Below are 25,024 nucleotides of genomic sequence, written 5' to 3'. Positions count from 1 at the left end.
GGTAGAGAAATCATCGAGAATCACCCCTCCAAATAACCAGCAAAAGCCTGGAGTGGAAGTATGGCTGAAGTAGTAGAGTGCTAAGTCGCAGCCTCTAGTATGGTAAATAAAAATAAAGGAAAAATGAAAAAAGCAAGGGGAGAAAAGGCCAGGAAATTGCATGTTCCGTACTGAAATACAGATACACACAGCATGACCAAATGAAAATGTAAAGATGTCTTTATACAAAGATAGCATATACCTTTAAATTCAGAGGAATTTGGAAAGTGACTGAAAAATAGTATTTTGAAATAAATATGTTAAGATTGTCTCAAGAAGAGCTAAGGAACTGGCAAAGATGTATAGGCCTGGAAGAATTGTTGAAATACTGTAGTTGACCTGGCTCTGGAGCCAGGCAGGAGGCCAAGACAAATTGAAGTTGGCTTAACTCACCCCAAGAAACGGCTCCAGAGCGCTGAACACCGGAGTCCGCAGTCCCTGGACCACAGCCACCTGAGAAGCACAAGTGTTGGAGTCGTGAGTGCATCCCACTGTGGAGAGGGGCAGGAGTGAGCGGCACTGCCCAGCTCAGCTCGGTCTCCCATGCCAGGGATGCATTAGCAGGGCAGAAAGAGAGCCAGAGTGCCCGCCATTCCTGGTGGGACTTGTTCAGTATTGAAGATAACTGATGCTGGAAAAACAGGCTCTTCCCTTGGAAAAGTAAAATAAGGGAGGTGTATGTAAGCTCCAGTAGATATGTTTCTACTTAGCAGGCACAAGGCCCTGAGTTCAAACACCAGTACTGAAAAAAAAACAAAGCTAAGTAAGACTTAGATCACGTTTGACAGCATTAATTCCAGAATTGAATATTTAAGTGTGAAAAGTAAAACCAGGAAAATGAAAGTAAATTCTTTAATCTTGGAGTTGAAAAGGCCTTGTAAGTATTGAAGTGGGGGGTGAGGGGAAGTTAATCGTTCTTTTAGAAGCAGGACCTCAATAAGGTCAAAACAAAGATGTCAAAATGATGGTAACACTGCTAACATATAAGATAAAAGTGTTGCTGTTCTTGCTGAAGAAAGAGCTCTTAGAAATCAGTAAGATGATGTCTATAGCAAAAGATGGACTGAGGACAGGAAAAGGAGGGAAACAGATGCCAGGAAGGAATTTTTAGGTATGATCATTAGTAACATAGTGTCTACCTGTAATTGCAGCCCTGGGGAGGTTGAGGCAGGATTGCAAGTTTGAGGCCATCTGGGCTATATAGTAAAATCTTATATATCAAAAGTACCCCAAAAGCAAGGTGCTGATGGCTGACGCCTGTAATCCTAGTACTTACAAGGCTGAGATCTGAGAATCCCAGTTCAAAGCCAGCCCGGAGTCCAGGAGACTCTTATCTCCAATAAATTACAGAAAAGGCCAGAGGTAGCACAGTGGTTCAAATGGTAGAGCACTAGCCTTGGAAAAAAAGAGCCCAGGGACAGCACCAGGCCCAGAGTTCAAGCCCCATGATTGGAAAAAAAAAAGAAAGAAAAAAAGTTTTGCCTTTCATATTAACAAATAATTGCTCATCCAGTTATGGTGGTGTGAACTTGCTTTCTGGAGGCTGAGGCAGAAAGGATCCCTTGAACTCAGGAATATGAGACTAGCATAGGCAGTGTAGCAAGACCTCTCAAAACGTGTGTGTGTGTCTGTGTCTGTCTGTCTGGGGTATGTGACTTGGTAGTGGAGGAGCCTTGATGTGGTGGCATGTTACGTTAGGAAGTGGAAGGCTCAGTCCACATTTTAAGAGCAAATGTCCTTCCACTCCTAGAAATGTGGCCTGGCAAGCTCTCTGCACAGGACATTTCGCATGGGGCTTGGGTTTTTTATTATTATTTTGGAGTTGGCTCTTTTGTTGTTGTTCGGAGGTACTGGGTTTGAACTTAGGACTTTGCACATGCTAGCCTATTGGTGTACTACTTGAGCTATGCTCCCAGCCCTCTTTTGGCTTTGGTTATTTTTCCAGTAGGATCTCATTTTTGCCTAGGCCCAGCCTCAGACCATGATCCTCCTGTCTACTTCTCAGCCAGTAGGTGAGATTACAAGTATGCTCCACCATTGCCTGGCTTACTGATTGATTGAAATGTGCCAACTTTTTGCTCCTGTTGGTCTCAGACCATAGTCCTCTGATCTCTACTTCCCAAGTAGCTAGGTTTCCAGCATGAGGCACCATGCCCAGACTTATTTTGAAGGAGTATGAAATTTTAAACAGCCAAGTACTGGTGGCTCATGCCTATAATCCTATAATCCTATCTACTTCTGTGGCTTAAGATCTGAGAATCACCATTTAAAGCTAGCCAGGGCAGGAAAGCCTGTGAAATTCTTAGGTGTAGTTAATCACCAAAGGCAAGAAGTAGATCCATAGTTCAAGTAGGTATCTAACCTGAGAGAGAGAGAGAGAGAGAGAGAGAGAGCGCACACAAGCTTAAGAACAGCACCCAGGCCCTGAGTTCAAGTCCCAGAACTCATATAGAAAGAAGGAGGAAGTAGACATGGAAACTATAATAAGGCATATTGGAATGCTATATTGAACATAGAGAAGACTGTCTAGACCAGTTACCTGGAACGGGACTGAGTATGAAGTTAGGAAGGTCAGGTGTGGTCCACCATCCCTCTGCTAGTGTGCATGTGTGCAGGCTATGCACAGATGTTTTCCTCCTTTCTGAGCTGCAGTCGACCTTTCACAATTTCCCACAGAGAATGTATTGCTGGAAGGAGCTGTTTGAGGCGGAAGGAAGGAGTCACTCAGAGCTACCGCTCTGGGCTGCGACTCAGGTCCATCTGTGCCCATGCCACTCTTCCTAGGCTGGGAGCTGGCTCCGTACGTGATTCCACCAATGTTGTGTACGAAACTCTCTCTCTTTTTAAGTGTTCCTTAGTCCTGTTTGTTAAAGAGACTGCTACTACAGACAAGCAGGCTACAAGTAAGTAGCCTCACCCTCACCCTGACCAGCTGGGTACCTTCAGCCCAGGCTGGCCTTGTTTTATGCAGCTCTGTCTCTGACTTGGGTTCTACTCCCAGATTTTTATTTTATTTTATTTTATTTGTTGGTCGTGGGGCTTGAACTCTGGGCCTGGGCGCTGTCCCTCTGCTCTTCAGCTCAAGGCGTGTGCTCTACCACTTGAGCTACAGCGCCACTTCTGGTTTTCTGGTGGTTTATTAGAGATAGGAGCCTCATGGTCTTTCCTGCCCAGACTGGCTTTGAACCGCGATCCTCAGATCTCAGCCTCCTGAGTAGGTAGGATTACAGGCATGAGCCACCGGCACCCGGCTAAAATGAATTAATTTTTAAAGATTCCATTTTGTAGTGGAGTCATATCATATGCTTTCTTAGCAAATTCAGTTATATAACAAGTGCTGGAAAATGAAAAAGTAGAAGAAAAATGAAAATACTGCAGGTGATCCTCTGGCTCTCTGCCCGTGTCCTACTGTGGCTCCGTGGTGGCCTGCCCTGCAGGCCCCATTGCTTAGCCGGCCTGTGGTGAGCTGCCCACACTGCAATGGCTCAGGGGCACCTCTCAGCTGTGTGCCATGCAGGGGACATGTAAACAGGGCCCCTTGACAGGGCAGACGTCCCTGCGGGCTGTAGAGAGTAAGACAGGGCTCCACAGCTGTGCACCTCCCACCCACCGGCGCCCATGTAGATGGTAAGGCCGTGGTGTCTGCTCTGCATCTGTTCCCTAAAAGCACTTTTCGCCTCTTCCCAATAGCTTCATTTGCTCCAATAAGCTTTGCAATCAAGGCCAAAGAAAATGACCTCCTTCCCCTGGAAAAAAATCGAGTTAAGCTAGATGATGACAGTGAAGACGATGAAGAAAGCAAAGAGTGCCAGGAGAGCTGTAGCAGCGCAGCCACCACCAGCCCTGCCACAGCCGCACCCTGTGTGGTTGTCGAGGAGAAGAAGCCCCAGCTTACCCAGGAGGAGCTAGAAGCAAAGCAAGGTTTGTTAATAGCTCTTAACATTCTCAAAAGAAAGACAAGACGTTAATATAAGATTTATCTGCTAAGCCTGAAATTCTAAGACTGCAGACTAGAACCTGGAGCCAAGTAGGAGTTTCTCAGAGTGCCGAGCCCCACTGCTCGCTAGCTCAGACGCAGTGCTCTTGGCAGTTTGTTCTCAGAGCAGCATAATGCACTGTGGACAGCTCTAATGGAGGTGCGCTTTGGGTTTTGATGACAGCCGGGGGTGAGCCACCCCGTCTGGACTCCCAGCCTGCGTTAATGCACCACACTGGGAGATGCCTTTTTGTGAGGCTGTCTCTCAGCAGAATCACCAGCCCTTGAAGATGATGCGTGCCCGGGCTGATTCTCGGCCCTGGCTCATCGTCATGCGTGTCCCTGATACATTGCCAGCAGCATGGGGGTGTTGGCTTACTAAGTTATACTCTGTATTAAAGTAGTGAATTAATGAATACATTTGTGCTCTTTTCTGTTCTCACTGGGTTTCTTAGATGTTTTTTCTGTGTATACACAAACAGATCAAGCTATACTTAGCAGTGTGATAAAAGGTAACTTTACCAGTATGCCTTCTTGTCAGTGATTTTGGCTGGGATTGCAGTTATTCTCTCCAAGTGTGCGTGTGCACAAGCACTTGTCCAGACCTGCGCTTCCTGTGTGTGTGGCACAGCAGCTTGTCAGGTCACTTGGAATAAGACACTTTTCGCAGGGAATTTGGTCTAGACCCTGGCCAGACTTGTGGCCGTCTAACCATACCTGCTAGGAGTAGTGCAGATGTACTATGTATTTGCTCTATCCTGAGGTTCCCAGTCGTCTCTGCAGCTTGCAACAGTATGGGGGCCTCCAGTCTGACTGGGACTGAAGTACTCTCCCTGACGAGTGTTCTGAACTAATTCTCTCAATATATGGTCTGGCCATGTGTCTGCCTATTCTGAAGTTTGTATCTTACTAAGGTTTTCTTAAGTAATAGTGTTGTTTGGCCCTGTTGGTGCCTGTAAAACTTAAGATAAAAATGATGCTCGCTCTAGACTCCACATTCTCTGTCCCTTTAGCAAAGCAAAAGCTGGAGGACCGCCTCGCAGCTGCGGCTCGAGAGAAGCTGGCCCAGGCATCCAAGGAGTCAAAGGAGAAGCAGCTTCAGGCTGAACGTAAAAGGAAGGCGGCTCTATTCTTACAGACCTTAAAAAATCCTCTGCCAGAGACAGAAGTGGGAAAGCTTGAGGAGAGTCCCTTTGGAATTGAGGTATGTAGAAGAAAGTCTTTCGCAGGCATGATGACAGTTGGTGCCAGCACTGGCATAAGTCTCCCATGGTAAAAGACCCCCTTTCTGTATTGGCTCCTACCCACCCACAGCCACACGTCACCCCGTGTCCCTGAATGTCTTCAGAGCTGGGCTGTCCCTAGCATAGCAGAGGCCCTTTGCTCTTTTTACTTTAAGTACCTTGGTGTTTCTTAAGAGCTCCAGGCCAATATTCCGTACTCGTTCTCTGCCAGTGTCACTTGGCTGATGGATTGGGCTGTGGAGAGCAGCACACTGCGTTCAGAGTTGAGCATCCTGCTGAAGGCCAAGGCGGCTTTCTGGGTCAGGAGTCCATCTGCCATCTCTCAGAAAGCAGAGCTGAGCCCCGCTGCAGAAGCTGTGAGAATCAGCTGATCGAGTCCAGGATGCCCTGTGGTGGCCAGATCACTGCTCCCTGGTTCCTGTCCTTAGAGCCATCCTCAGTGGTGTCCTTTAAAAGGAGCTCTCAAGGGGAGGGGGCTGCAGCCACCACCACCTGACCCAACCCCCAAGGCTCTCCACAGACAGGTTTCTGTGGGCCCCTGGCTCCAGTCATTCTACAGACTCAGAAAGGACCACATAAGTGGTGCTCCTAACTCTGAGATGGCTTCTGTGGGGATGGAGCAGCGTGAGCAGTAGCCAGGAAAGGCCACAAGGGCAGCTGTGGCCTCAGAAGGGATGTTTTCTTGGAGTAGGAGAGAAGCATAATTATCTGTGCTTTGTGGTAGCAGCTGTAAAACGTGTGCATACAGTAAAGGGGCTGAGGCGGGTGGGGGGAGGACTTGAGAAAGCAGGGAGCTGCCAGGTGCCGTGGCCCACACCTGTAATCCTAGCTGCTTGGGAGACTAAGATCTGAGGATTGTGATTCAAAGCCAGCTTGGGCAGATAAATCCAAGAGACTCTTGTTTCCAGTTACCCAGCAGAAGAGCTAGAGGCATAGCTCAAATGGTTGGCTGCTAGCCGTAGTGAAAACGCTGAGTGAGAGCTCAAATTCAGGGGATTCAAGCTGGTACTGGTACAAAAACAAAAGCAAGAAATGGAGGCCAAGGGATAATTTAATGCCCTTTATTGTTTTGCTGTCATTTGTGCACTGGATAAAGGGGTTCCTTAAGAGACATCTGCAGACCAGCAGCATTGCACGGTTGCATCTGCGTGTTGTGCTCCTCATGGTGAGCTCAGATGCAGCTTGTCATCAGCTCACTGTCCCCAGCTGCCGGAGTCCTCATCACAGTGGCCATCATCACTCCCGTCCGCGTGTGCCCAGGGCCAGCCCAGCCTGAGCCTCTGTTTCCAGGAGGGAGATAAGTCTAGTCTAATCCATGGATATGAGTGTTTTGTCTCTGGAGTAACCTCCCTGAATATCTGTGTGTACACACAGATGATAGCTGCTAGGCTATTTCATCAGAAATGTAATGGTCGTAGCAGATGGTGATAAATGTCGCTAATTGCTTTGAAACAGAAACTCTTGCAATTAAATTGGCTATTGTCATAAGTAAGAGTCAAACTCAAAAATATTTATTTAGTCTTAAGGAACATTAGGGGACAGGCTGTCCTTGACTTATCAAGTATGGTACTGGCACCTTTGACCCAACTAGCCACCTAGATGTAGAGCTCTTAGAGGGTGTGGGACTTAGCAGAGTGGAGTTGGTGCCTCAGATCCGTCGGAGCCCAGGTGAGCCCGCCCACCTGGCTTTGGGACGAGCAGGTGCCCACACGCAGAGCTAGCGCAGAGCTCGGCGGGAACTGGACTGCCGTCTGCCTTGAGCAGCCACAGGCTTGCCATTCGCCCTGAGGGCTGGCATTTTCCTATGTTTACTTTCCCTTTATAAAAGCACCAGGCATATAATTTGGAAGGTTCCAAGGCTAGAGAAAGGTATACAGTGAAGATTAAAGGTCTTGTCCTTCTTTTTTAATACCTACAAATAACTTATTTTGTTTTTCATGCAGTAAAATATTGATAACTTGAGGTTTATCACTTGCACCCTTTTTCTTGTATGCAGTTTAGTGCATTAAGCATGTCTGTCTAGCCGGGCACTGGTGGCTCATGCCTGTAATCCTAGCTGCTCAGAAGGCTGAGATCTGAGGCCAGCCCAAGGAGGAAAGTCTGTGAGACTCTTATCTCCAATAAACCACTCAGAAAACTGGAAGTGGCGCTGTGACTCAAGTGGTAGAGTCCTTGCCTTGAGCTGAAGAGCTGAGGGACAGTGCCTAGGCCCAGAGTTCAAGCCCCATGACGGACCGCCTCCCAAACAAAAGCATGTCTGTCTGTGCCAGCCACCACACCCAGAATCATTTTCTCTCCATACGCTAACCCTCCATCCACATGAAGCACCAACTGCTCTTTACAAGTTTAAGCACTATAAATGGGGCCCTCCCTAGGCACTATGCAGCATCTTGCTCTCTTCGTGCACAGAGCAAGTCTTTCCACACCAGAGCTTGAATTCGTGCTTGATGTGTTGCTGACATTGAAATAGTCAGTGGGCTGAGTGGCTGCCTGTGAGTCCCTGCCTCCGGCGGCCTGTTAGCCCCGCCCGCTGGTGGGAGTGCTGGGGCTCCGGGTCTCTCTGCTGTGAGTGTCCTCTGCCGGCTGCCCCCCCAGTGCGCCCCCAGCTGTGGGGTACCTTCTTCATGTGGAACACTGCAGAGGAGCTTCCGAGGGGTCCTGGCCGTTTGTCTGTGCCGTGTGGTGTTAGCTGTTGGTTCTCAGCGCTGCTTTTTCCCTTCTTTCAATACTGGAGATTGAGCCTAGCACCTCAGGCAATGTGGGCAAATGCTTTACCACTGAGCTACGTCCACAACTCTACTTTTTTTCCGTTTAAGGAGCATAGAATTCAATAAATTACAAATCCTACCCCTACTGGTGTCAGGAGTCTCCTCTGTTCTGTGCTGGGTTCTTGTGCGTACTTGATCTATTTCTCCGCACTAATCTGTTTGATTTCATTGGTCTTAAAGAGATAATTTGACATCTGCAGGCGTAATTTTAAAGATACCCTTCAATATACTTGTTGACATGGAAAGATAATGATGGATAGTATGCTAAATTACCAGACATTGTATAAAGTAAAGATGTGTACAGGTAGCACTGATAAAAGCGGGCATGGCTGGGTATGTGCTACCTGCTTGTCGTGGTAGCACTGAGGAGCTTGAGGCAGGAAGATCACAAGCCTAAGGCCATCTTGAGCTACATGGTGAGTACTTGTTTCAGAACGATGTGTGTGTGCTAGGTGCGTTCTCGTCCAGTCAAGCTGACAGTGTGCGCCATCGTGGCTGTGTGATGGCTGCTTTGTGGGAGCGCGCTCCGGTTCCCGGCACTCAGTGTTTCACTGGCGAAAGCACTATTGCGAGTTCATATGCTGATTTGTTGCTATCTATCATGGTAAAAGAATTTTCCAGGGTCAGCTGGGTGCCCGTAGCTCACACCTCTAATCCTAGCTGCTCAGGAGGCTGAGGCTGGGATCCGAGGATTGTGATTCAAAGCCAGCCCAGGCAGGAAAGTCCGTGGGACTCTTATGATCACTTGACCTTAGGTTGTTGCCTGTCCCAGAGAGTACAGCTCACTTCTCTCCTGAGCAGCGGAGGAAGCGCACCTCTGGAGGCCCTGTTAGGTGAGAGGCAGGAAGGGAAGCCCACCCACTGCCCCGGATGTACAGACGCAAGCGCACACCACGTCTGTCCCCGTCCCATTTCCTGGGGCTCAGGCAGCGGGAGCAGACCAGGCTAGCCCACCCAGGTGTTGCCTTGAATTTTTCCATAAACCTTACACCTAAATCTTCCAGGCAGAAAAGAGGAAATTGTGTTTCATGATTGTGAGTTGAGGACTGCCCTCTGGTAGAGGTTCGGCAGAAAGCAGGCGGCTGGCTGCCTGCGGGTTGGGTGCCTGGGCCCCTGGGTGAAAGTTGCTCTCAGTGACGTGCATTGAGACCAGTGCGGGCTTCAGTGTGCATGTGACATACCCAAGAGTCCTAAATTCAGAGACCAATCTCTTAGGCCTCCTCTAAAAATATTTCAGATTCATGAAAAACCTGGTGTTAGAGGTTGTGGCATCCCTGGATGGAAAGTTGTTAAAGGGCGAATATGGGTTTTCCTAACGCAGTGTCTTTGATAAGGTGCCCCCTTCATTGCTGGCCACAGACAGCCTAACCAACACTGCTCAACGTCTCTAGAGTTGTCCTTCGCCCCATAGAGGCCAGCCCCCAGAGAGAAGGCTCTCCTTCCTCACCCTCACGCCATCCAGCGGGTAGACGTGTTGCTGCAATAAAGTAGAAATTGGAGCTGTGCTGTAGAATGCCTGTTAAGGCTACTCCTTGGCTTTTCATTCTCAGGAAGCCAGTCCTGTGCCCTGTCCTCTGCTGGCTGGAGGCAGACCTCTGCCCACTGTGGATGCAAAACCACCGGAAAGGCCTTCAAGCAAAAGCAGAGATCCACCCCGAGAAGAAGAGAGAGAGAAGAAAAAGAAAAAGCACAAAAAACGGTCTCGGACTCGCTCTCGCTCTCCCAAATACCGCCCGTCCTCCAAGTCCAGGTCCAGGCCCCACTCGAAAGCGAGGCACTCCCTGCCCAGTGCCTACCGGACGGTGCGGCGCTCAAGGTGGGTGTGGCGCCCCGGGCCTCGCTGTGTACGTTAGGCCCCTCAGCCAGCAGCACGTGTGGCCGAGCGAAGGCCTGGAAGGGCAGGTGGGTGGAGGCAGGAGTGGGAGTGCTCCATGTCCACAGGAGAGCTACTTTTCAAGTCATGCCAACTACTGCCAGGTTTTCAGACATCGCTTAATTTTGCCTGTGATTCCAGCACTCGGGATGGGGCAGGAGAGCCTTAAGGTCAGGTCAGCCTGGGAAATACAGCCAGACTGTCTCCAAAAACAAGAGAAAGGTAATGGTGTACTTAAGTGCTAACAGTCGTGTGAGCAAGCCCAGCCTGTGTGTGCCAAGAGAGGCCAGGTGTGAGTATGCGAAGAGCAAGCCTAGCACATATGGGCAGAGTCCTTCCATTAGGACCCTGGTCCTGTTAGTGTGGATGAATTTCTCCTGCAAAACAAGAATACCTGGTCTGGTTCAGATGCCCTGCACCCCCAAGTGTGAGTCAGAGTGAGACCACAGAGGCCAGGGATAATCCCCGCTACTTGGGAGGTTGGGATAGAAACTTGTAGCAAGGTCAGCCAGGGGGAAAATGTTAGTAAGACCGCCTCTCAACCAGTACAACTGGGTGTCACAGTGTACATCTGTCAACCCAGCTATGCAGAAAGGGTTAAGTAGGTTTGTGGTCCAAGCTCGTGCAGACAAAAAACGAGACCCTAGCCCAAAAACAAGAGACAACAGTACGGATCTGTTTTAACCGTGTACCTCTTTAGGCTCCCAAAGTCCTCTTCATGATGAGCCAGTGTTTGAGAATGTGAACTCAGTCAGAGATCACAGAATTCGCTCCTTAGGTAAACAAAACACAGCAGTGGTCACCTTGCCAGAGGTTCAGAAAGGCTGCTCTACCATCAGCTGTCCCCAGGTCCCCTGAGCTCTTCCTATTGCCTCACACGGCCTGACTCTGGGCCTCCCTGTTTCTTCCGGAAGCCATGTTGGCTCTGTGGGAAAATGAAGATGTCCTGTGCTCTTCGTGTTGTCAGGGGCGTACTACACGCTCACCTTACTGGACACGGCCACAAAAGCCATACGCTGTGTTTTCCTGTTTCAAAGCTTACAGGGTTTATCAAGTAGTTAATGAAACTATAGATTTGCCTTTGTTGTTCTTCGTTGGCTAGTTCTTGAGAAATTCAGTCACTTCCTACCATTACACACACACACACACACACACAAATCTCATGTCTACAACTGTGTGACATACCTTTTTTCTTTTTTTTTTTCTGTCAGTTGTGGGGCTTGAACTCGGGGTCTGGGTGCTGTCCCTGAGCTTTTTTGCTCAAGGCTAGCACTCTACCACTTTGAAGTACAGTGCCACTGCTGGTTTTCTGGTGGTTTATTGGAGATAAAAGTCTCACAGATGTTCTTGCCCAGGCTGGCTTTGAACCACAATCCTCAGATCTAGGATTACAGGCATGAGCCACTGGTACCCGCTGATTTTTATATATGTAGCTCCTATGATTTGTATTGTGGGTCAAATTCTCTTTTTCAAAATTTTCTCATTTGGAAAACTTTGGTATTGCAATTATATAGCTGAAAACAAACAGCATAGGCCTGAGTGAGGCTCCCCAGCATACTAGCCCCAGTGGTGTGTCCCCAGCCAGTCCTGGGGCTTGAACTCAGAGCGTGGGCACTGTCCCTGAGCTTCTCTTGCTCAAGGCTAGCACTCTACCACTTTTTTTTTAGTTAACACCGAAGTATGTATGTGTCAGACTTCTTTACCTGCTGTTCCTGTTTTCATTTGTTTTAATATCAATCACATCAAGCATTCTAAGTGGAATGAAGTACTGTACAGTTTACTTATGCCTAAAGTTTATGACTTAGATATTGTTTTTGTTTGCTTGCTTGTTTTTGTTGGTCGTGGGGCTTGAACTCTGGGCCTGGGCACTATCCTCAGCTCTTCAGCTCAAGGCTAGCCCTCTACCACTTGAGTCACAGTGCCATCCAGTTTTCTGGTGGTTTATTGGAGGTAAGAATCTCACAGACTGGGGCTGGGAAGGTGGTAGAGCACTTGCCTTGCATACATGAGGCCCTGGGTTCAGTTCCTCAGCACCACATAAGCACAAAGAAAAAAGCCAGAAATGGCTCTGTGGCTCAAGTGGTAGAGCGCTAGCCTTGAGCTGAAGAGCTGAGGGACAGCACCCAGGCCCAGAGTTCAGGCCCCAGGATTGAACCCAAAATTAAAAATAAAAGAGTCTCACAGACTTTCCTGCCCGGGCTGGCTTGGAACCTTGATCCTCAGCTCTCAGCCTCCTGAGTAGCTAGATTACAGGGTGAGCCACTGACGACCGCATTAGGTATTGTTAAACTATATAAGACTAAAACTTGAAAGTGCATTTCTTTTTTAAAACCTTTAAGTGAGATTACTTGGTATTAATGTAAGTGTCCGAATGCCTCTTCAGATTGCCCCCAGTCTTTGGGGGCTTATGGGCAGATATCTATATGGTAATGATATATTGCTTCCTTTCTACAAGTTAGCTCCATAAGTACTTTCAGAGGACAGATTGAGGAAGTGGCGCTGTGGCTCAAGCGGTAGAGCACTCTCCTTGAGCTGAAGAACGCAGGGACAGCGCCCAAGCCCAGAGTTCAAGCCCCACAACCTACCAAAAAAAAAAAAAAGATAATATATGCCAGGCGCTGGTGGCTCATGCCTGTAATCCTAGCTACTCAGGAACAAAAAACAGAGGACAGATTGAGAGCATTTTTTTGGTGTGTCTTTTTTGTCTTGTCAGTCATGGGGCTTGAACTCGGCCTGGGCGCTGTCCCTTAGCTCTTCAGCTCAAAGCTAGCTCTCTACCACTGGAGCCACAGCACCACTTCCCATTTTCTGGTGGTTTACTAGAGATAAGAGTCTCATGGACTTTCCTGCCTGGGCTGGCTTTGAACCTTGATTCTTAGATCTCAGCCTCCCCAGTAGCTAGGATTACAGGCGTGAGCCACCAGCGCTGGGCTAGGACTTATTATTCAGTCTGAAAGAACTCAGGCAAAATGAAGTCATAATTTGGTTTGAAATTTGTGAAGTTTTATTGTCCATTTTCTTTGCACAGTAATGAATAAAAGGCAATTTGATTTCCTAATCCTGTTTCTTAGAGACACGGGATATGCATGATAATGCTTGACATGATAATGGATGATAATGCTTGTTGTGGACAGGGGTGTGCTGTGCAGTGAACCCTGACCGGGTCTGGTGAAGGCCAGGCAGGCAGCCCCAGCCCGCAGGATAGCTGTATGGTCAGGTGAAACCTGGTCTGGTGAGCACTGGCTGCCAGGCCACCGTCCCTTCTGAAGGGCCTGACAGAGGAGGGTGAGTGCACAGACAAGGTAGGTTAGGCAGACAGCTTGCATCGATGGAAAGAAGCTCCTTACAAATGTGGGCAGTTGGGGCTGGGTGTTAGCTCAGCCGAAGAGCACCTGCCTGGAGAGCACAGGCCCTGAGTGCAGTCCTCAGCTCGGGGGGGGGGGGGGGGGGAAGCTACAAAAGACCAAATGCGGTCAGTTACTCAGAGTTGCTGTGGTTTTTATGGGCTCATCACGCCTTTCTTTGAGAGCAGACCATTGTAATTACACAAGAAGAGCTATCTGCGTTGCCTTTTACTTGAAACCCTTTAATTGAGACCACTTGTCATCTTTAAGAAGCCCTCAAATGACGCTGCACAGAGTTACTTGTAAGATGGAATTCTGGGTTCCCACACTGAGCCTGATGAACAGAATAGAAACTAAAGCTTCTCTCCTTCAAAGTGAGACCCAGAGCATTATCCATTGCTATTTCCTGTGCCTTTTCTGAGGTGGCTTCCTTCCCTGAGGACAGCCACACCTCCTTGTAAGGAGTCTGACTGATGATAGCCACGGTGAAACAGTGTTGTGCATTGTTAGCATTGTGAGCTGCGGGCCTTGGGAATTAACTTGCTCTTCCTGACTGTTGGGTTTACTGTGGAGTTCTTTGTTAAGAATTGGTAGGTGCCGGGCGCCGGTGGTTCACACCTGTCATCCTAGCTACTCAGGAGGCTGAGATCTGAGGATCACGGATCAAAGCCAGCCTGGGCAGGAAAGTCCATGAGACTCTTATCTCCAATAAACTACTCCGGAAGTGGCACTGTGGCTCAAGCAGTAGAGCGCTCACCTTGAGCTGAAGAGCTGAGGGACAGCGCCCAGGCCCAGAGTTCAAGCCCCATGACCAAACAAAAAAAAAAAAAGAATTGATAGGTGCCAGGCACCAGTGGCTCACACCTATAATCCTAGCTACTAAGGAGACTGAGATCTGAGGATCGAGGTTCAAAGCCGGAAAGTCTGAGACTCTTACCTCCAGAAAACCGGAAGTGGCGCTGTGGCTCAAGTGGTAGAGCGCTAGCCTTGGGCTGAAAAGCTGAGGGACAGCGCCTAGGCCCAGAGACAACAAAGAGAAGTTTTTCCTCACAGTTTTGGTAGCACCCAACCTGGCACACTTGATTCTGCATGTGAGGTCTCCCCAGGGACCAGTGCACAGAGCCTGGGGCAGCACAGCAGGGGAGCTGTCAGATGTCAAGGTGTCTGCCTGCCCTGGCCTCCATGCTCCATCCTCGGGTCTTCAGGAAGGTCTGGGGAGCAGGTAGGGCTGTACAAGGAGTCCACACACCACCGGGTGGGAGAAGAGCCTGCGTCAGGCACCTTACTCTCAAGTGGGCTCTGGGCCAGGTGTAGCTCAGGAGTGATGTCTCTCCACACAAGGCAGTCAAGGGTAACTACAGGTTGATTCTTGAAACAACAGTGCTTGTGCATTTGGAGGTTTTATTGTAATTAAAATGATTCAGTGGAAAACTTTTTCAAATGGCACAATCAAGCTATTCTTTATATTGTTTCTCAGTGCGTTGTCATGGAAACAGAACAGAAATATGAGGGTTTTTCCCCCCAGATTTCTGCTTATTACAGGCTTTTCTGAAACAGTAATTTCACTGAATGAACAAAGAACTAAAGGAGAAGTCCCGGGCCACTGTCCAGGGACCTGTATCAGGGACCTCGGCCACCCATCGGGTGGGGCCCCTGGGGTCCTTCTTGCTATGGATGGATTGTGTCCCATCAGTAACAGAATGAGGCTCTTTAGGCCCAGTGAACAGAAGAGTAAGTTTTAGTGGATGCTTTTCCATCCGTGTAACCTCGTATTATCTGAATTGCTCAGCCCAAGCTGTTGTGAGAGTGGCATGCTGAGTTGAGTTTGGGGCTTTATGCCAGTGAGCCCGCAGCACCACCCAGCTTGAGGCCATGTGAGTAGGAGGCCAGCTGCGGCCCACAGACCTGCAGACCCTCAGGGGCCTTCCCTTGCCTGCATCTGACAGCATCGGCCAGCTGAAAGTTTCAGGCAGATGGACGGACAGAGGCTAGGAAGGGCAGAGAGAGTGTGACCTTGTGGGCAGTGGCCATACCAGTGCAGCCTCCCAAACCGACAGCCTGGGCGATGGGTCAGGAGTGAGCAGAGCAGGCATCTGAAGGGCCCTGGGCCCTGTCTGTGCCTGAGTGCAGACCCTGCCTTGCTTGCGGCAGCGGGGGAGTGTGCTGCACGGACCACACTCTAGAGCCGGCTGTCCCACCACTTCTGTCCAGGTCACGGTCCCGGTCCCCTCGGAGGAGAGCACACTCCCCCGAGAGACGGCGGGAAGAGAGGAGCGTCCCCACTGCGTACCGAGTGAGCAGCAGCCCGGGGGCCAGCAGGAAACGAACTCGCTCCAGGTAGGTGGCCGTGTACCCACAGGTGCACACTTGAGGGTTCCCTGGGCAGAAAGGGTCTGAAGACTGTGTGCGTGTCTGTGTGTGTGCATGTCTGCACACGCGTGCGTGTGTGTGTGTGTGTGTGCGCGTGTGTGTGTGCGCACGTGCGCATGCATGCTCATTATCACTGTAGGTGATGAATGAGGTGCGCTCCTGGAGCTCAGGCTGGCCCAGCCGGGTGGCCTGCTGCCTGTTGGAGTTAGAGGCTCACCAGGGCATTGCACCCCAACCTTACTGCTTCCTGGACCAGCGCTCATGTCCCCCTCTTGCCTCTTGGCAAGGCACAGGAAGGAGGACAGGAGCTTGTGACTTCCGCCTTAGTGTCCTCCCCAGTCTCCCCATCAGGCCTCGGCCCGCCGGGGCCATCCCAACGCTGCACCACGCTCACTCAGTGCCCTGGGTTCCCTTCTGTGAGCCCTCCCCGCCCCCCCCCCCATGGGGTGGTAGCCAACCCTGTGTGTGTGGCCTGTGGCGGCTTAGCAGAGGGGAGTACACACTAGCAACCAGTCACTGCAAGGGCATGAAGCAGGGGGCCCATCCCAGTGAGCTCAGCAGAACACATCGCCCTGGGACCTGGCGTGTGCTCCTCTGAGCAACACCAAGGTCCAGGCTTGCGCAGCCCTGAGGGGGTGGGCAGCACTTCCAGGGCAGCGCACTCGCGGCCACTGGGGACACCTGAGAGCAGCCTCTTGGCTGTTCTCATGGCCAGTGTCACTGACAGACTCCCAGTGTCTCCAGAGGGACGGGAGCCTTAGGATCCAGGAAGTAGGGCTGAGCAGTGGGCCAAGTAGACAGAGTAAGGCCAGGCCCTGGGGGGACAGCAGATGGCAGTCAGCCCTTGCCCACAGCGCCCTCGAAGGGCCCTGGGGAGACCAAGGTAATCATGGAAGCCACCGGAAGACAGAACTCCTCCTGGAAATGGAACAGAAAAGCTGGCTGCTGCTAGTGAACGGTTCTTGTTCAGACGCTGGGTCTGTGCCTTGGCAGTCCCGCACTCAGTATGCCCAGCTACCAGTGTGTGCATTTTATTCCTTAAGCAAGTAGCTTAACATTTGAAAGTCAGCACCACCTTTGAAATGCATAAAGGGCATAGTCTAAAATTAATCCCTTGTAGCCAAAGATCTCTCTTCACACAACAGTTCTCTCTTTGCTCCCAAATTAGCCTTTCTTTAAAGGCAGTCCTGGGAGGAGGTGTTAGCGATAGGGGGCCCAGCTGTGGCTGCCCTGTGTGGCTTGCCCACAGGAGCTCTGGGTAAAGAAGGGAGGGTGGTCAGCTCTCTGCCCACCAGCAAGGAGGGCAGAGACGCCACTACAGATCAGTTTTCTTTTTTCATTTTTTTTCTTTATTTTCTTTTTGGCTCAAGGCTAGCACTCTAATCACAGTGTCACTTCTGGCTTTTTGTTTATGTGGTACTGAGAAATCGAACGCAGCGCTTCATGCATGCTAGGCAAGTATTTCTGCCCCTAAGCCACAGTCCCAGCCCAAACAGGCCAGTTTTCTACTGAGTTCTAAGTCCAGCTGTGCGGTTCATCTGCGGGTCTCTCCATTGCATGAAACAAATTCACTTCACACTAATCCTGTGGCATCATCCACCCAAGGCTACTTCTACAGACACTACTGCCTACTTCTTTTGCTGACTTGTTTTTAAAATGATTTCACTTAAGGTGAAGTGGTTTTGGGGGATTAGACAGGGGCTTCTTATGTAGCCCAGACTGGCTTTGAACCCAAAAGCCTGCTGTCTCAGCCTCCTGAGTGCTGGGATGGCTAGGTGAGGCCTGCTGGGAAGGGTTTCATAGAGCGTCACCCACACACCACACGCTCCTCTGCGCCTCCGTAGCGCAGTGCTCACACGCGTGAACACCACACACATTCCTCCCGTGACCCCCAATGCAGCGCTCACACGCGTGAACACCACACACATTCCACCCGTGACCCCCTAATGCAGTGCTCACACGCGTGAACACCACACACATTCCACCCGTGACCCCCTAATGCAGTGCTCACACGCGTGAACACACACATTCCACCCGTGACCCCCTAATGCAGTGCTCACACGCGTGAACACACATTCCACCCGTGACCCCCTAATGCAGTGCTCACACGCGTGAACACACACATTCCACCCGTGACCCCCAATGCAGTGCTCACACACGTGAACACACACATTCCACCCGTGACCCCCTAATGCAGTGCTCACACGCGTGAACACATACATTCCACCCGTGACCCCCTAATGCAGTGCTCACACGCGTGAACACACACATTCCACCCGTGACCCCCTAATGCAGTGCTCACACGCGTGAACACACACATTCCACCCGTGACCCCCTAATGCAGTGCTCACACACGTGAACACACATTCCACCCGTGACCCCCTAATGCAGTGCTCACACGCGTGAACACACACATTCCACCCGTGACCCCCTAATGCAGTGCTCACACGCGTGAACACACATTCCACCCGTGACCCCCTAATGCAGTGCTCACACGCATGAACACACATTCCACCCGTGACCCCCTAATGCAGTGCTCACACGCGTGAACACACACATTCCACCCGTGACCCCCTAATGCAGTGCTCACACGCGTGAACACCACACACATTCCACCCGTGACCCCCAATGCAGTGCTCACACGCGTGAACACACATTCCACCCGTGACCCCCTAATGCAGTGCTCACACGCATGAACACACACATTCCACCCGTGACCCCCTAATGCAGTGCTCACATGCGTGAGCACACACATTCCACCCGTGACCCCCTAATGCAGCGCTCACACGCGTGAACACACACATTCCACCCGTGACCCCCTAATGCAGTGCTCACACGCGTGAACACCACACACATTCCACCCGTGACCCCCTAATGCAGTGCTCACGAATGAACACACACATTCCACCCGTGACTCCCTAATGCAGTGCTCACACGCATGAACACATATTCCACCCGTGACTCCCTACATTTTGCCACATTTGCTCCTTTGGGCATTCTGCTCCTTTTCCCTCCTGCCTATGTGCTCTGAACCCAGGCTGGCCGGCCGGCTGCTGCAGGGCCCGTTGGACTGCTCCCTGTTTTCAGGAAGGTGTGCATTATTTTGGCAGGAACAATTTGTAAACCAGTTTGTGTAGCATCAGGAGACAGCAATGTCTGTCTGCACCAGTGTCTGTTGCCGAGGCAGTGGCCTGGTGAGGATGTTCTGCGTCTTCCTCTGAGCAGGCAGGGGTCTGTGAGGGCCCTGTGGGCCTGTGTGAACCGTGTTCTGGCGGCTCTGCCCGCTGGCACACCAGCTGTCCCTGGCGGGATAGTGGCTTTCTGGCCCTCTTGCTGTGAGCTTGTTAGCCGCCTCCTCTGGAAGGAAGAGCCCTCCATTTTCATGGCACCTTAGGCTCGAAGCCTGGGGCTAGTTCGATGGGCTCCATACAGTCTCTCACCTCACCACTCCGTTCATGGTAACATTGCCTCATATCTGACCAGGGGAGTCCTTGTAAGCTGGTCTGATTTTTTTTTTTTTTTTTTTTTTTTTTTTTTTGTCGGTCGTGGGGCTTGAACTCTGGGCCTGGGCGCTGTCCCTCAGCTCTTCAGCTCAAGGCGAGCGCTCTACCACTTGAGCTACAGCGCCACTTCCGGTTTTCTGGTGGTTTATTGGAGATAGGAGTCTCACGGTTTCTCCTGCCCGGGCTAGCTTTGAACCGCGATCCTGAGATCTCAGCCTCCTGAGTAGCTAGGATTACAGGCGTGAGCCACCAGCGCCCGGCCTGATTTTTTTTTTTTTTTTTTTTTATACATCCCAGTGCTCTTTGATCCTCTGAGCATAAAGGTCAATGCAGTGTGGTAACAGATAACCCACACTGTTCACAAGAGGCACTTTGAGTCCATTATAAAAGCATGTTTCACGAGTACGTTCACAAGCATTCATAACACATAGTGATGCGTAACAAAAGCGTCCTAGCTCCTTAAGGGGCTGGAGAGCTGGAGGATCACAGTTCACAGCCAGCCTGAGCAGAAAAGTCCATAGGATTCCATCTCCAACTAGCCAGCAACATGTCAGACTGGAGGCCTGGCTCAAGTGAGAGAGCATCAGTGTGAGCAAGAAAGCTAAAAGTCCAGCAGAAGCACAAAGCCCAAGGATTAGCACAAGAAGAAGGGGGTAGGGGGAGGAGAAGGAAAGAAGAAAAATAAATGAATGGCCCAGTAGTTTTTGTTGGTGGTGGTAGTGCCATTGAGCACCTAGTGCGTGCCACGTGGCGCTCGGGAGCAACTGGCAAGCACTGTTGGTGGGCGGCTCCCGTGTCGCTCCTCAAGGCTCTGATAGTGAAGAGATACAGACTGTAACCCCCACCGTGCATGTGGCTCAAGGGCTGCTGGAAGATACGCAACACTTACGATGCTTTATTAGATTCTAAAGGAAGCAGAAAAGGGCAGAAAGAGAAAGCGAAAAAGCAAGTGGAGCGAGTTAGACAGTAAAATGTTCGTGTAAAGAATGGCGATTGGGTAAACAGACAAAAAGGCAGAGGTTGGGGTGGGCGGCTTACAGAGAAGTACTACATTGTGTTTTTCAGTGCTAGGGTTGAACTAGGGCTCATACATGCTGAAGCCAGCACTCTTACCACTGAGTTATACCCCCACTTTAACTATTAGCACACAGGGTTGGGAATGTGGCTTAATGATAGCGTACTTGCCTAGTATGTCTGAAACCCTCGGTACCACCTTAACAAAAGGCAGAAATGGCGCTGTGGCTCAAGTGGTAGAATAATGTAACCTTGAGCAAAAGAAGCTCAGGGACAGTGGCCCTGAGTTTAAGCCCTGGGACTGGCAAAAAAGCTGGATGGATGGATAGATAAGTAGATCGATCAAATAGGTTAGAACTATAAAGGTGGAAATAAACCATCACCACCACAACCCCTTCTCCATGCTGGTGGCAAGATACAGCTATGTTGTTATGAAGCCAGCAATGGGCTCCGGGGCATCTCCTGGAGGACAGAGGGGTAACCCCGGGAGAAAGCTAGTTCAGAGCTGTGCCCCATGACCTTGGGAGGCAGCACTGTGCCCCGTGACCTTACCTTAGACAGGGCCCTGTGCCCCATGACCTTGAGAAGCAGTCAGCACTGAGGCATGTGTCCCATGGAGAGGCAGCTGGGCTGTGTTAGCCAAGGTGTAGAGGCCATGAGCTAGCTGCCGGGAAGTGTCCAGAACACCTCAGTGTTTTCCTGGTATCCATCAGTAACCCAGGAGGGAGAGAAGAAGGGACAGTAACAGCCTGAGACTCTGCCTCAAAGCTAGTGTGCTACTCCTGAGCCTGGCCTTTTGGTGGTTAATTAGAGATGTAAGTCTCGGGCTTTCCTGCTGAGGCTATCTTTGAAGCGTACTGAATAGGATAACAGCGCTAGCCACTCGTGCCGGCTTCCTGGTGCTTCTTAAAGATTAGGAAGTCGGGGCTGGGAAGGTGGCTCAGTGGTAGAGCGCTTGCCTTGCATGCTCGAGGCCCTGGGTTCGATTCCTCAGCACCACATAAGCAAAAAGAAAAACTGGAAGTGGCGCTGTGGCTCAAGTGGTAGAGCGCTAGCCTTGAGCTGAAGAGCTGAGGGACAGCGCCCAGGCCCAGAGTTCAGGCCCCATGACCGGACCCAAAAAAAAAAAAAAAAAAAAGATGAGCAAGTCTGAGGGAGGTGTGACAGGGGCTGCGGGCTCGGGGGTCCTATCCTGAGTGAGATGGAAGTAGGCTTACAGCATCTCAGGACTGGACAGACCTGGACACCGAGTGTGACAGTGGACGGACCTGGACACCGAGTGTGACAGTGGACGGACCTGGACACCGAGTGTGACAGTGGACGGACCTGGACACCGAGTGTGACAGTGGACGGACCTGGACACCGAGTGTGACAGTGGACGGACCTGGACACCGAGTGTGACAGTGGACGGACCTGGACACTTGAGTGTGACAGTGGATGGACCTGGACACCGAGTGTGACAGTGGACGGACCAGGACACCGAGTGTGACAGTGGACGGACCTGGACACCGAGTGTGACAGTGGACGGACCTGGACACCGAGTGTGGCAGTGGACGGACCTGGACACCGAGTGTGACAGTGGACGGACCAGGATGCTGAGCATGGTAGTGGCCCCAGAGCAGGACTTGGTCTGTGCCCAGCTGGGACTCGTAGTCAGAGGCAGGTATGCAGCCATCATCCCCCACAGCGCTGGGCGGGACAGTGCTGAGCTTTCGTGTGTGCGGTGTTTGACTTGAGAACCTTGCTGAACCAGTGTAAGTGTAAAACCATGTAAAATGGGTAGAGTGCAATGAAAGCCAGCACATGACCCAGAGCCAAGCTTCTTCCTGCAGGGTGGCTGCCGTGGGTGGTTGTGTGAACCTTGGTGCGCTGTGGGTGGACTTGAGGGCCACAGCTTTCACAGACATGCGTGGGTGGAGGCCACAGGTTTCACGGGCATGCGTGGAGAGGTGAATTCATGAGCATGTGTGGGTGGAGGGCCACAGGTTTCACAGACATGTGTGGGTGGAGGGCCACAGGTTTCACAGACGTGGGTGGAGGGCCACAGGTTTCACAGACGTGGGTGGGTGGAGGGCCACAGGTTTCACAGACGTGGGTGGGTGGGGGGCCACAGGTTTCACAGACGTGGGTGGGGGGGCCACAGGTTTCACAGACGTGGGTGGGGACCACAGGTTTCACAGGCATGTGTGGAGAGGTGAATTCATGAGCATGCGTGGAGAGGTGAATTCATGAGCATGCGTGGAGAGGTGAATTCATGAGCATGCGTGGAGAGGTGAATTCATGAGCATGCGTGGAGAGGTGAATTCATGAGCATGCGTGGAGAGGTGAATTCATGAGCATGCGTGGAGAGGTGAATTCATGAGCATGCGTGGAGAGGTGGAGGGCCACAGCTTTCACAGACACGTGGAGAGAGATACAGCTGCAGAGAGAGGTCTCACTGTGAAGATGCCTCCAGAAGGAAGCTCGGGGCACACCCCATGCCTGTGCACTCCTCACCAAGATGTTTTCCTTACAGAAGTCCCCATGAGAAGAAGAAGAAGCGGCGGTCGAGGTCTCGGACCAAGGCCAAGGCCCGGTCCCAGTCCTCCTCCCCCAGCAAGCAGGCAGCCCACCGTCCAGCGGCCCATGCCGCCCACTCGGCCAGCATCTCTCCTGTGGAGAGCCGGAGCTCCAGCCAGGAGCGTTCCAGGTGACCGTGACCTGGGCAGGTCTCAATGGGAACAGCAGAGAGTGGCAGGGGGTGCCGGTCTCTGGGGCATACCTTGGGCGGGGATGTCAGCTGGCCTGGCCTCCCATGGGAGTGAGTTGGGACAGCTCCTCAGAACCTGTTCGTAGCCACGCTATAGCTGAAGGGCCCCCCCTCCGCCCCGAGATCCCAGAGGTCCTGCAGTAGCCTGTTTGGATCCAGGGGTAAGCAGCCTTGCAGACCGGCCATGCCCCGTCCTGCTCCACAGGGTCTTTCTGACATCTGCCCTCAGGAGTGGGCCGTGGAAAGCCCAGGGGAACCAGCACTCCTCTGCCACAAAGGCCAGGGGCTAGCTAACTTCCAGCCAGATGAGAGTCCAGAGGGGACTGCAGTCAGGTGCCCATGGCAGGGACCCGGGAGCACCGAGGCCCAGTTTGAAGCTGTCTGGGCCCAGGCTGTGGGGAAGCGCCTCCTCCCAGGGGCTCTGGCCCCTCCCCACCAGGAGGGTCCCATGAGGGGTAAGAGGCCCACCTGATCTGGGTGCTGAGCTTTCATAGGAGTGAATGGACATGATGGGGGCTGGAGGCGCAGAGAGCAGCTCACACGAGCCAGTCAGCATCTGAGATGCTTCTCCCGGCTTAGAGGGGGTGAGCACCTCCAGGCCTCGGCCGGGAGCCTGAATGTGAGGCACAAGTGCCTCCTTCCCGCCGTCTTCCAGAGAATCAGGGACATGAGCTGGGCTCCGGTGCCTCACACCTGTCATCCCAACTACCCAGGAGACCCAGGGTGGAGAGTTGCAGTTCAAAGCCAGCCCAGGCAGGAAAGGTCAGGAGAACCTTTATCTCCAGTGAACCACCAGAAATGGTGCAGTGGTTCAAGTGGTAGAGCACTAGCATTGAGCAAAAAGAGCTCAGGAACAGTTCGTAGGTCCTGAGTTTAAGCCCCACAACTGACCAAAAAGGAAAAAGGAAAAAAAAAAAATGATATGAAGACAGATTTTGAGCTAGAGTCATCTTAGAAAATAGCTTGAAGTGGGTATAACATAAAATACATGTTTGTGATGCTTGTAATTTTTAGTTTCTGGAAACAAATGCAGTGTTTCCGGCTGGGGGAGGCTGGGGCGTGGACGCTCTCGATCACTGACCAGATGGTGTGTGCTTAAGCTTCTGTTCTTCTGTATTAGGGGAGTTTCTCAGGAAAAAGATGGCCAGATCTCTTCAGCAATCGTTTCTTCTGTGCAGAGCAAAATCACTCAGGTACAGTCCGCGTCGTGTCTGCCCCTTCCAGTCTGTGGTGGGCAGGGCCCTGTGCCTGTGGCCACGGAGGCCATCAGTGGGAGGTTTAGAACGAGGCCGAGGCTGTGACTTTGGCCCCGTGAGAGCCGGCGTCAGCCTGGGCTGCAGCTCACAGACCCTCCTCCCTGTCTTACTGCGTAGGATCTCATGGCCAAAGTAAGAGCGATGCTCGCAGCTTCCAAAAACCTGCAAACGAGCGCGTCCTGAGGCACAGCCGCCACGGGAGCCAGTCCCGCGCGCACGCGCATCACTCGCCTGCTGGTGGGGCCACAGCTCCAGGACTCTGGCACCGAAGCGGGGGCGGGGCAGCTCCCGCCTGCAGACCCCCACGGCCATCGGGTTCTTCTCCAGACTCCCTGGGACCGTCGGTGGCTTTTGTAAATTTTTGATGACATTTTCAGCTTAAGATTTTTGACCAGCAATCTCTTACCTGTATATTTGTAAATAATATCATGTTTCTGTGGAGATGTATTATCGAATAAAATGGGAAGAAAGCTCTTTTCTAGCTCACAGCCTTGAGGTGGCTTCCTTCTTTGGGCTGTGGCTCTGTTTATTGCATGTCACCTGCAGTTGGACTGTGGGTCAGGACGCTCCAGGGGTGGCCTCTGGCCTGGCGTGGTCCAGCCCCGCCTGTGGCTCCTGTGCCTCTGTCCTGGCGTGATCCAGTCCCGCCTGTGGCTCCCGTGCCTCTGTCCCGCCTGTGGCTCCCATGCCTCTGTCCTGGTGTGGTCCAGCCCCACCTGTGGCTCCCATGCCTCTGTCCTGGCGTGGTCCAGCCCCGCCTGTGGCTCCTGTGCCTCTGGCCTGGCGTGGTCCAACCCCGCCTGTGGCTCCCGTGCCTCTGTCCCGCCTGTGGCTCCCGTGCCTCTGTCCCACCTGTGGCTCCCGTGCCTCTGGCCTGGCGTGGTCCAA

General features: G+C 51.7%; 1 protein-coding gene across 3 annotated transcripts in view; it reads left to right on the top strand.

The window, feature by feature from the left end:
• Window positions 1-24,622, top strand: part of LOC138815662 (splicing factor, suppressor of white-apricot homolog) — a 55,847-nt gene extending 31,225 nt beyond the window's left edge. For all 3 annotated transcript variants that reach the window (XM_070005097.1, XM_070005096.1, XM_070005098.1), the window contains 7 exons: window positions 3,730-3,960; window positions 5,029-5,219; window positions 9,578-9,843; window positions 15,456-15,581; window positions 22,647-22,820; window positions 24,001-24,073; window positions 24,254-24,622. In XM_070005097.1, coding sequence (XP_069861198.1) covers window positions 3,730-3,960; window positions 5,029-5,219; window positions 9,578-9,843; window positions 15,456-15,581; window positions 22,647-22,820; window positions 24,001-24,073; window positions 24,254-24,319 — 1,127 coding nt within the window. In that variant the 3' untranslated portion in view covers window positions 24,320-24,622. The remainder of the gene's footprint in view (window positions 1-3,729; window positions 3,961-5,028; window positions 5,220-9,577; window positions 9,844-15,455; window positions 15,582-22,646; window positions 22,821-24,000; window positions 24,074-24,253) is intronic.
• The last annotated feature ends 402 nt before the right edge of the window (window positions 24,623-25,024 follow it).

Source organism: Dipodomys merriami, unplaced genomic scaffold, assembly GCF_024711535.1.
Source record: "Dipodomys merriami isolate MVZ:Mamm:240054 unplaced genomic scaffold, mDipMer1.0.p SCAF_655, whole genome shotgun sequence".
NCBI lineage: Eukaryota > Metazoa > Chordata > Mammalia > Rodentia > Heteromyidae > Dipodomys > Dipodomys merriami.
Note: the sequence above shows the minus strand (reverse complement) of the source record. Positions and strands in the feature narration are given on the sequence as shown.